The sequence below is a fragment of the Salmo salar genome, chromosome ssa01, assembly GCF_905237065.1.
Source record: "Salmo salar chromosome ssa01, Ssal_v3.1, whole genome shotgun sequence".
Classification (NCBI taxonomy): Eukaryota; Metazoa; Chordata; class Actinopteri; order Salmoniformes; family Salmonidae; genus Salmo; species Salmo salar.
Window position 1 is genome coordinate 5,920,545 of NC_059442.1, and position 11,622 is coordinate 5,932,166.

An 11,622-nucleotide genomic window follows, 5' to 3' on the forward strand; every position below is an offset into this window, starting at 1 on the left:
CACCCCAATGGTGGAACAATCTCCCTCACGACGCCAGGACAGCGGAGTCAATCACCACCTTCCGGAGACACCTGAAACCCCACCTCTTTAAGGAATACCTAGGATAGGATAAAGTAATCCTTCTAACCCCACCCCCCTAAAAGATTTAGATGCACTATTGCAAAGTGGTCTTTTATATGAGGACAGATCGGATCTTTTATAAGAGGACAGATCGGATCTTTAATAAGAGGACAGATCAGATCTTTAATAAGAGGACAGATCGGATCTTTTATAAGAGGACAGATCGGATCTTTTATAAGAGGACAGATCATATCTTTTATAAGAGGACAGATCGGATCTTTTATAAGAGGACAGATCAGATCTTTTATAAGAGGACAGATCGGATCTTTTATAAGATGACAGATCAAATCTTTTATAAGAGGACAGATCGGATCTTTTATAAGAGGACAGATCGGATCTTTTATAAGAGGACAGATTGGATCTTTTATAAGAGGACAGATCAGATCTTTAATAAGAAGACAGATCAGATATTTTATAAGAGGACAATATGTGAAAACACCCCGTGCCCACATTACTGGAACATATGTATTGAATGGATAAATGAAGGAGCAAATTAACGGATTAATTAATCCTGTAGCCTAGTTTAGTAGTGTGAGTACCTACCGGTCTCCTCCAGGGATGGGTTCCCCTACTATGGTGATCAGTAGCCTGGGCATTATGCCAGTAGGGAGAGGCAGTTCGTAGGGCACTGGCTCAAACAGATGGTACATGAACATTACAGGTCATCAGTCTTAGTGTTTCGTTAAAAAGATGAAACTAATATAAATGACCTTTATCAACAACAGACCCAATAGAAGTACACATTTCAATAAAACATAAGTACACATTTCAATATTAATAAAAGAGGATTGGATAAAGAATTGGTAAGAATATTGAATATATGAGCTTTATTAAGTGACATTGTATCAGGTGTCAAGAGAAAATGACCACTATCCAGTGGTGCCACTAAAACGGTCACTTAGTTGTAATTAAGACATAGTAGATGCATCCTTATTACATCAAGGAAGAAATACAAATCAAACTTCCTGACAAATTCAAAACATTCCCTTATTGATTTTAAAAAAAAATAATCTCTCATGGTAAGTAATGAAATGACTTTGTTGGCTAACTCTGGAGCCTCGCCCTACATTCCAAACGCCACTGGAAAAATGAGTCACCCTCCCCTTAAGAAGAGTCTCCACTACGCCCTACACCAAACAAACCAGATCCTCACACTCTACATGAGCCTAATAGTGCTGAGTCACAACAGGAATAACTGGATGAGTTGAAACGTCATTTCCTTCAACCAGTGGTACCACCTGTATATATATATATATATATATATATATATATCACCTCTTGATTAATTTAATTTAACAGGGCATACATCCCAAACTACTTCTTTAAACACTGCAATGCAAAAAAATAACAATCAGAACACAAGCAAAACACAAGTGATAGTATTCTTTATTTCAAATATTTAACACAATTGGACATTTTATCAACGCTGGCAAACACACGAGTACAGGAGGATTACTACCCAAATGATGTTTGGCTTTTCTAGAAAGTAGCATATAAAATGTTATTATAAAAGATAAGTGTGACTTTAATGAAAGTTTAAGAGTGAAATAATATAAAATGTAAAAATCCGAGGCTATGTATTGCACTTGAATGACAGCAAACATTATTGGGCTCCCTTTCTCCGCCCCCCCAGGTATTAGCTAATAAAAACCTCTTCAACCAAATACAAAATGCTGCTGCTTTCTTGTAGTTCTTAAACCAAACCACAAGGTGACTTTCTGTGGTTGGTGTCCTCATCTGACTGAAAATCTGAAGAGTTCAGTGCTTTCAAAAATGTGGTGGATATGGTATATTATGTCTGGGCTGAAAGACAAGAATACATACGATATTACTGTAAATGATACATTACGATATAACTGTAAATGATACATTACAATATTACTGTAAATGATACAATATGATATTACTGTAAATGTTCTGTTGTTTTGCCTTGCCTTGTCTTTTGCGGTTTGCGCCCTGCAGAAAACACCTCAGACCAGTATAATGTTATTGCAGTGCTGTTTCTTGGAGACAAACACCATTTTTACAGCCCTGCAGCAAATCTCTGATCCACCATCCTGACTGCTGCGCTTAATGTAAGCATGCGAAATCAGGAAGGTAAAACGAGGCAAGGAAACCCCCCCCCCCCAAAAAAAAGAGCCACACCACGTGTACAGAGATCCTCCGGTGAAGACTAGGACAGAAGTGCACCAGGAAGGAAGCAAGCAAGCAAGCAAGCAATGTGTGGTGTTTTAAAAGCATGTGTTTACTCACCAGCATGCCTCCTGGAGCCGCTTGCCCCCCGTATGGTCCCATGGGCCCTGGGTGGCCCGGCTGGGGAGGGAAGCCTCCACCACCTCGAGGACCCCATGATCCAGGGGGGATAGGAGGGAAGCCTCCACCAGAGAAGGTGCCTCCTGCAGGAGAGAAGGCAGCTCCTGGACCTCCAGGCCCATACATCCCACCACCAGGCTGGGCTCCTGGGTAAGGCACGTTAGGGTAGGGTCCTTGGGGTGCTCCGGGGCTAGTTTGGAAGGGTCCAGACGGGTACTGCATGGGGGCTCCAGGGAACTGGCCGGGGGCTCCACCAGCTGGGTACTGTCCTGGTGCTCCAGGTCCAGCTGGGTACTGCCCCGGGGCTCCAGGCCCAGCTGGGTATTGCCCCGGGGCTCCAGGCCCAGCTGGGTACTGTCCCGGTGCTCCAGGCCCAGCTGGGTACTGTCCCGGTGCTCCAGGCCCAGCTGGGTACTGTCCCGGTGCTCCAGGCCCAGCTGGGCACTGACCCGGAGCTCCAGGCCCAGCTGGGTACTGTCCTGGTGCTCCAGGTCCAGCTGGGTACTGTGCCGGTACCCCTGGGCCGGGCGGGAACCCACCAGGGACAGAGGGAGCTCCAGGATACTGCCCTGGTGCTCCGGGACCGGAAGAGAAGGGTCCTTGACTTCCAGGGAACTGCCCTGGGGCCCCTGAACCAGACTGTGGCCCCCCAGGGAATCCCCCAGGAGCAGAGGGCTGTGTGGGGGCTCCGGGGGCCGCACCAGGCCATCCTGGGTTAGTGGGCGGAGGGGCGTTGGAGGCGGCTGGGTTGGGGTTAGCTGCTTTCTCAGCTTGGCCCGGGACATCGTCTGCTATGGCATCTGCCAGCTACATGCAAGAAAAACAGGGAGGTTGCTACCACGATCTTCACCAACACATTTACCATCTTAAAACAGGCATACCTTGATAATAAACGTGATTGATAAAAGTAGCTAACTCACCGAGAAATCCATGTCCTGAAAGGTAATGGGGGGGAATAAATGTGTTAGGTCTGAAGCATAACCTATTATAGCCTATTAGCTACTTTAGTTATAACAGCCGGAAGTAAATAGCAACATAGTTTAGATATCACAAGCTACCTATAAACTTTAAATTAAACTGGATTGCAGGCTGGTTAGTGTTATTCACATGTAGAAAGCTAGCTGGCTCGACGTACAGCTAACGTTATCTAACATTAGCTATCCACCAACTTGATTCTACATATTTATGCTGCTCAACGAAGTACAATACAGAAATGTTTTTTTTTTTTTTTAAAGTATGTTCGGCTTTTCAACATTACCTCGACAAAAGAGGGACGTCTTTAACAAAATTCTAAAGTTAGAAACAACAAGAATTTGCCAGTTGAGAGATAACAACAAAGTAAAAAATCTGACTGTGTAAAAGTCCTGGAATAAAGGAAGTGCAGAGTCTGCCCTCACGCCTAGAATATGACGCGACACTGGGCGGAAGGAAACATGGCTGGAAACTAATGGCTGCGTTCCAGACTCACACACATTTTCTGGGATTGCAGTCGACAAAAAAAATGATTACAACAACAAACAACAACAAACAAAAAAAATCGAAAATGAATAAAAGTATATCTACCCTTTTCTCTTTCAACTTTATATGAGTAAAATTTAACTAGTACAGTACGACATGATACGGAAAAATATTCCCAATAATGATTTTAAATTGGTGTGTGTGGGATGGGGAGCGGATTGGTCATATCAGAGTCATGAGATTATATGTGGGCGAAATAAAAAAATACTGTTCTATACTGCCCTCCTCCGGTCTAGACAGAACAGTCTGCGCTTCAGGGAAAATGGTAAGTTGTTCCAGAGATGGGTTGAAAGAAAACATAAAAAACCTCACTAAATGTATTTTGGCTAGGGATTATTTTCAAGTTTGCAATCCTCTACCTGTATAATCGTCTCTTTAATTCGAGTTTCGCTTGTTTTTTAAATGTTTTTTTTAAATATGCAGTTGTTCCACCCAGCTCAATGTGATCTGCTGCAACATGTCACGATATGGAGCATAGCATAGCATAGCATAGCATAGCAAGCTGGTTAACGGATAAAACCCCCCATGCATTGTCTGAGAAAGTTAGCCACATCAAATTCCCATGTAATTACCCTATAACTACTCGATGGAACTAGCTCATTTCAGATCGTCAAAGTGCCGTGACTATTCTGTCACATTTATATGCGCTTTGTGTATAAAATGCATGTCAGCCAGCCAGCTAGCTAGCTAGATTCGCATTTCCTGTAGTTTGCAAAACCTATCTAGTTAGCTAGCTAGCTAAACTTGGCTTCAAGACAAATTCAACTCGGCATTGTCAGAGATGCGCATCTCTCGTATTTGAGAGGTACTATATATATTTGTATAACCCTGTAGTTGCTAAATCAGTGCACGTCGGTATTTCCTGTTACCTGTCAAATCATATCCAGACTAGGCCATTGAACAAAGGAATTTTAACCCGTCGTGAACAATGATTCTGGGATGTTACATAAACGAAGATCCCTGCTCATTCCAAGACACATCATTTATCAGGTGTGGTCTGTTTATTGATCGCTAAAAATGTCTCACTATTTAATAGAATTTGCAAGTTCAGAGATATATCTATACATATCTCTATCTATCTAAGATATATCTAATGTCCATCTCAATAATTATTCTTTAAGGCTATCATCAAAAGTTCCCAATCGTGTGTTAGAGGGATCTGATCTCCTTTTGAAATGAGACATCATAACAATTCTTATTCCTGGCCCCCATATTCATTAAGCATCTCTGAGTTAGGAGTGCTGACCGAGGATCAGGTCTCCCCTGTCTACATAATGGTATTTTATTATCATCAGCTGTCCGGGTGTCTGGTCCTAGATCAGCACTCCAACTCTGGAGAGGCTTTATGAATCACCTTCTATCTGTTACTTCCAGAGCGAATCACTGGTTGTGTGTGATGTTGACGGAGATCTAGTTAAAAAGCTACGGGAATTCCGCTTCCGGAAGGAGACTAACAATGCTGCTATCATCAGTAAGTATCCTCTTAGTCACAAATCAGGAAGTATCCTCTTAATCACAAATCAGGAAGTATCCTCTTAGTCACAAATCGGTAAGTATCCTCTTAGTCACAAATCGGTAAGTATCCTCTTAGTCACAAATCAGGAAGTATCCTCTAAATCACAAATCGGTAAGTATCCTCTAAATCACAAATCGGTAAGTATCCTCTAAATCACAAATCGGTAAGTATCCTCTAAATCACAAATCGGTAAGTACCCTCTTAGTCACAAATCGGTAAGTATCCTCTTAGTCACAAATCAGTAAGTATCCTCTAAGTCACAAATCGGTAAGTATCCTCTTAGTCACAAATCAGGAAGTATCCTCTTAGTCACAAATCAGGAAGTATCCTCTTAATCACAAATCAGGAAGTATCCTCTTAGTCACAAATCAGGAAGTATCCTCTTAGTCACAAATCGGTAAGTATCCTCTTAGTCACAAATCAGGAAGTATCCTCTAAATCACAAATCGGTAAGTATCCTCTAAATCACAAATCGGTAAGTATCCTCTAAATCACAAATCGGTAAGTATCCTCTAAATCACAAATCGGTAAGTATCCTCTAAATCACAAATCGGTAAGTATCCTCTAAATCACAAATCGGTAAGTATCCTCTTAGTCACAAATCGGTAAGTATCCTCTTAGTCACAAATCGGTAAGTATCCTCTAAATCACAAATCAGGAAGTATCCTCTAAGTCACAAATCAGGAAGTATCCTCTAAATCACAAATCAGGAAGTATCCTCTAAATCGGTAAGTGTCCTTTAATCATAAATCAGTCAGTATCTTTTAATCATAAATCAGTCAGTATCTTTTAATCATAAATCAGTCAGTATCTTTTAATCATAAATCAGTCAGTATCTTTTAATCATAAATCAGTCAGTATCTTTTAATCATAAATCAGTCAGTATCTTTTAATCATAAATCGGATTAATAGTCAGTATCTTTTAATCATAAATCAGTCAGTATCTTTTAATCATAAATCAGTCAGTATCTTTTAATCATAAATCAGTCAGTATCTTTTAATCATAAATCAGTCAGTATCTTTTAATCATAAATCAGTCAGTATCTTTTAATCATAAATCGGTAAGTGTCCTTTAATCATAAATCAGTCAGTATCTTTTAATCATAAATCGGTAAGTGTCCTTTAATCATAAATCAGTCAGTATCTTTTAATCATAAATCAGTCAGTATCTTTTAATCATAAATCAGTCAGTATCCTCCTAATAATAAAGAATCTAAAGTTGACAATGTTATTATTGCTTCTACATACATATTGTGCTTGGGTCAAGTGCTTGGGGAGGACCAACATATTGACTGTTGAGGAATATTTTATCTAAATATTTTTTTTGTGTGTGTGTTTTCTCTTTCTCAGTGAAGATTGACAAGGACAAGCAGCTTGTCATCCTTGATGAAGAACATGAGGTAAGTTGCCAGGTTGGTTATTGTATGATGCCGTCAGTGTTATAAGTGTTTTATCCACACACCCTCTTATATGATGTAGCGTAAACCTACTGTTGTGCAGTACATATTTAACCTTGAATTCTGTCTCTCTCTGTCTCTCTCTGTCTCTCTCTGTGTCTCTCTCTGTGTCTCTCTCTCTGTGTGTCTCTCTCTCTGTGTGTCTCTCTCTCTGTGTGTCTCTCTCTCTGTGTGTCTCTCTCTGTGTCTCTCTCTGTGTGTCTCTCTCTCGTGTGTCTCTCTCTCTGTGTGTCTCTCTCTCGTGTGTCTCTCTCTGTGTGTCTCTCTCTCTGTGTGTCTCTCTCTCTGTGTGTCTCTCTCTCTGTGTGTCTCTCTCTCTCTGTGTGTCTCTCTCCTCGGTCTCTCTCTCTGTGTCTCTCTCTCTCTGTGTCTCTCTCTTCTCTCTCTGTGTGTCTCTGTCTGTGTGTCTCTGTCTGTGTGTCTCTCTCTGTCTCTCTCTGTCTCTCTCTGTCTCTGTGTGTCTCTCTCTCTGTGTGTCTCTCTCTCTGTGTGTCTCTCTCTCTGTGTGTCTCTCTCTCTGTGTGTCTCTCTCTCTGTCTGTCTCTCTCTCTGTCTGTCTCTCTGTCTGTCTCTCTGTCTGTCTCTGTGTCTCATTCTAGGATATTTCTCCTGATGATTTGAAGGATGAGCTGCCTGAAAGACAGCCAAGATATCCTTTCATCTATACTGAACAAAAATATAAAAACAACATTCAACCATTTCAACATTTTTACATGAGTTATAGTTCATATAAGGAAATCAGTCAATTGAAATACATTCATTAGGCCCTAATCTATGGATTAAACATGACTGGGCAGGGGCGTAGCCATGGTTGGACCTAGGAGGGCATTGGCCTACCCACTTGGGATCCAGGCACAGCCAATCAGAATGAGTTTTTCCCCACAAAAGGGCTTCATTACAGACAGAAATACTCGTCAGTTTCATCAGCTGTCCGGGTGTCTGGTCTCAGATTATCCCCCAGGTGAAGAAGCCGGGTGTGGAGGTCCTGGGCTGGCGTGGTTACACGTTGTGAGGCCGGTTGGATGTACTGCCAAATTCTCTAAAACGACGCTGGAGACGGCTTATGGTAGAGAAATGAACATTCAATTCTCTGGCAACAGTTCTGGTGGAAATTCCTGCAATCAGCATGCCAATTGTGCACTCCCTCAAAATGTAGACATCTGTGGCATTGTGTTGTGTGACAACTGCTCATTTAAGAGTGTCCTTTTATTGTCCCCATGTGTAAAAATCATGATTGTTTAAATAGCCTCTTGATATGCTACACCTGTCAGATGGATTGGATTATCTTGGTAAAGGAGAGATGCACACTAACAGGGACGTAAACAAATTCTCCCATTGACATGAATGTGTGATTTTTTTTAAGTGAAAGTGTTGAGCACAGTCAAATCTCTATTTTAATCCTAAAAGTTATCTTTAACCTTCTGCACATTTGTGGTGTATAGCTACAAGTATGAACATGATGACGGGCGAGTTTCTTACCCTCTGTGTTTCATCTTCTCCAGTCCAGTGGGTAAGATAAGATCCGAACCTCAACATCCCTGTAGCTACTATACCTGTAACAACATGTGTTGGCCCATTTTTGTAAAAGAAAGATGAATTCAGTCTGCCATTTTAACCAATGAGGGCATGGTAACTAAGGTTACCTTATTATTATTATTTTTATTATTATTATTATTGGATAGTAAAATATGTTTACTTTAAGTGATTTAATTTTTTTTATTTCACCTTTATTTAACCAGGTAGGCAAGTTGAGAACAAGTTCTCATTTACAATTGCGACCTGGCCAAGATAAAGCAAAGCAGTTTGACACATACAACAACACAGAGTTACACATGGAGTAAAACAAACATACAGTCAATAACACAATAGAAAAAGTCTATATACAGTGTGTACAAATGAGGTAGGATAAGGAAGGTAAAGGCGATTTAAATAGGCCAATACATGCATATAACAGGTTTTAGTTTTACCCGTAGAGAAACATATCATTGAACTTCCTCATTCTATTTCTCTGGTTTTACTACGTCTTTTTATTATTATTATTTTCTCTCAGGATGTAAACCTGAGCAACAGATGATGTACGCCGGAAGCAAAAACAAACTGGTGCAAACTGTCCAGTTGACCAAGGTTAGTGTTTTAACTCTTTTTTTTTTTTTTAAGTTTTTTTTCATCTTTGGAGCTCAATGCTATCTGTATTTAATATATAAACTAGTACTGAAATACAGCTAAATCCATAAATATATTAGTATGTGTTTTACATGAAATTGGCTAAAAGATGTTGACTTATTTCTTGTAAAAAGGGCAATAATCTATCGGCTCTTGCTCATTTCTTCCAGGTGTTTGAGATCAGAAACACGGAGGACCTGACAGAGGAATGGCTTAGAGAGAAGCTGGGCTTCTTCGGTTAAGACGAGGCCATTTTGGGTGATCTAATGGACTGAAGGGTCTACAGGAGGAACAAGACGCTGGGAAGGAAAAGAACACTATTCCGTTACGTTTCCCTCCTCCGATGTACCTATTCCCCATACAATCCCCCCCCCTCAACATGTGCCAGTTTCCTGTGTCCATAATGAAATTAACACTACCACTCCTTCTGAGATGGATAGAGCTCTCCTTGTCCTACACAAGCAAAATTCAAGGGAAATTGAAAGGAATTGTCATGGCGGCAATTTCTTTTGAGTTTTGCTTGTTTAGTAATAATTACATAATTATGACCTGGTAGATTAGATTCTAACCACTTTTTTTTAAATATTTTTTTTATGTAACCAAAAGGATGGTTCTGATATTAAGAGGGGATCTGTGATTTGGGGAGCTGTTTAAAAAAAAAGAAGAAATATGTATCAAGTCATAAATATATGACTTGTGGGAGGATGCTGGCTTGTGAAGATACAGTACTACTTTGATTCTTCTTTATACATTTTCAAGATGGAAGTGCCTCCAGGCTTGAAGCACTTTTGACCTTAAATCACACAAACATAGCCATTCATTTTACATCCAAATTCAATGTATTTTTGACTATGTTGTGTGTGTGTGTGTACTTTCTCCTTGTGCTTGGAAAGGTAGGTCAGTATAAAGTAATACATTCATTTCTTACAACATTCACTCACTGATTTAAGTTTATATGACACCATATGACGACAAAGAATATTAATCCTTATTACAATACTCAAAAAAGACAGCTAAAAATACAATTTACCATCTTGTTTCTAGATCTGTATGTTGTTATTGCAGTTGTTCCCGGGGAAAAGGAAGCATTGCTGCTCTTGGTCGATAAGTAACATTTTAAGAGCCTGCAGCAAACTTCCTTGAGAGTGGCAGACTGTTGGTTATCTCTGTTTCATCTTTGTTTTAGAGTAGAATCATTGTGATTCTTAGTGAGACTTTGCAGTGATGTAATGGTACACTATTCCCTACATAGTGCACTACTTTTGGTCATACGTAGTGCACTATATATGGAATAGGGTGCCATTTGGGACACTATTATTCCATTGAGCTGTGCCCTTCAAAGTGCAGCACCTGTTTTGCTTACAAAGATTTTCATTGATACATTCTTGAAAGAAACCTTGTGTTTGATTTTTTTTTTACCCTGATGAAGACAGCTTGTCTGTCGAAACGTTGGACATAAACATTTTTGCGTCTGAGCTCCTAGAGTGTGTGCAGCTCTCCTTTATATATATTTTTTTAAAGTGTTCCACTCCGCTAGCCAGCACCTCGCCTAAATAGGTGTGCTTTTCTTCTGCGTCTAGAACATTCTTGAAAGAAACCTCGTGTTTGATTTAGGAGCAGTTTGTCAGACATGGATTAAGCCTAGTCCTGAACTAGAAAGCAATTTCAATGGAGACTCAGTTAATGTGTGTCTGGGAAACCTGACTCTTTATATGTATAAACATCAGTCTGAGTCCCAACCTTGGACAGGTGTGAATACACTGGGAGATTAGAGAATCATCTTTTTGCCTTTTAAATCCTTTATTTTAGCAGGCGTTAAAAAAAAAACATGAAGGGCCGGTTTCCTGGGCATAAAGTAAGACTAGTCTTGGACATGAAAAAAGCACTTTCGCCCATTGAACATGCCTGTTAGTCCAGGACTAGTCTTAATATACAGTATGTCTGGGAAACCGACCTAAAAGTATACTGTATTACATTTAGACTGGTAATATTCCTTAAGCCTCTCTCTCTCTTTCCATCAGAGTATTCTTCTGAAGAACAGATTTAAAATGTAAACAAACAATGTGTACATCCCAAGTTACACTCTTTTACCTGTATAGTGCACTATGGGTCCATGGGACTCTGGTCAAAAGAAGTGCATTATAAAAAGGGAATAGGGTGCCATTTGGGATGTACATTATGACATGTCTTCCCATCTGCTGAAACGTGACATTGAAAAGCAAAATAAGACTACAGCTTTAAACATCGCCTCATAGTCCGTATATATGAACTGTACTGGAACATTCCTGTTTTTACTCTGAATTGTGCAATCAGCTGGTGTCAATGTGAACAATGAAAATGCTTAATAATCGGTTCTAAAAAAAAAATTACTTTGATGTGTTAAGCTACTGTGTATATACAAGTGCATGCTTTCGTCAGTGTGTCTTTGTCCGACAGTTTGCATTATAACAACAACAATCCCAAACACAAACCTTCAATAGTGTGTCAGTATGTATTGCATGTTCTTTGTTTTACACAGTGAATGTATCCTCAATA

The 11,622-nt window shown here is 40.0% G+C and overlaps 2 protein-coding genes across 2 annotated transcripts; one reads left to right on the forward strand and one right to left on the reverse strand.

The window, feature by feature from the left end:
• Window positions 1-1,488: 1,488 nt before the first annotated feature.
• LOC106602745 (uncharacterized) lies at window positions 1,489-3,886 on the reverse strand. Its single transcript, XM_014195617.2, has 4 exons — window positions 3,692-3,886; window positions 3,354-3,368; window positions 2,374-3,240; window positions 1,489-1,923 (listed from the first exon to the last, which is right to left on the reverse strand). Exons 3-4 carry the CDS (start codon window positions 3,216-3,218, stop codon window positions 1,854-1,856), a joined length of 915 nt encoding a protein of 304 aa, XP_014051092.2. The 5' UTR covers window positions 3,219-3,240; window positions 3,354-3,368; window positions 3,692-3,886; the 3' UTR covers window positions 1,489-1,853.
• Window positions 3,887-4,189: 303 nt separating this feature from the next.
• On the forward strand, window positions 4,190-10,089 carry gmfb (glia maturation factor, beta). The gene is given in 7 exon segments (NM_001146556.1): window positions 4,190-4,216; window positions 5,326-5,422; window positions 6,818-6,867; window positions 7,524-7,573; window positions 8,352-8,434; window positions 8,975-9,048; window positions 9,258-10,089. Coding segments are annotated over 7 exon segments (429 nt in total). The 5' UTR covers window positions 4,190-4,213; the 3' UTR covers window positions 9,330-10,089.
• Window positions 10,090-11,622: the final 1,533 nt, after the last annotated feature.

Coding starts and splice junctions, on each gene's coding strand:
- LOC106602745 (XM_014195617.2), bottom strand. CDS start 3,218: ATGTCCCGGGCCAAGCTGAGAAAGCAGCTAACCCCAACCCAGCCGCCT. Junction 1,924..2,373: donor CGGCTCCAGGAGGCATGCTG/GTGAGTAAACAC, acceptor CTTGTCTTTCAG/CCCAGACATAATATACCATA.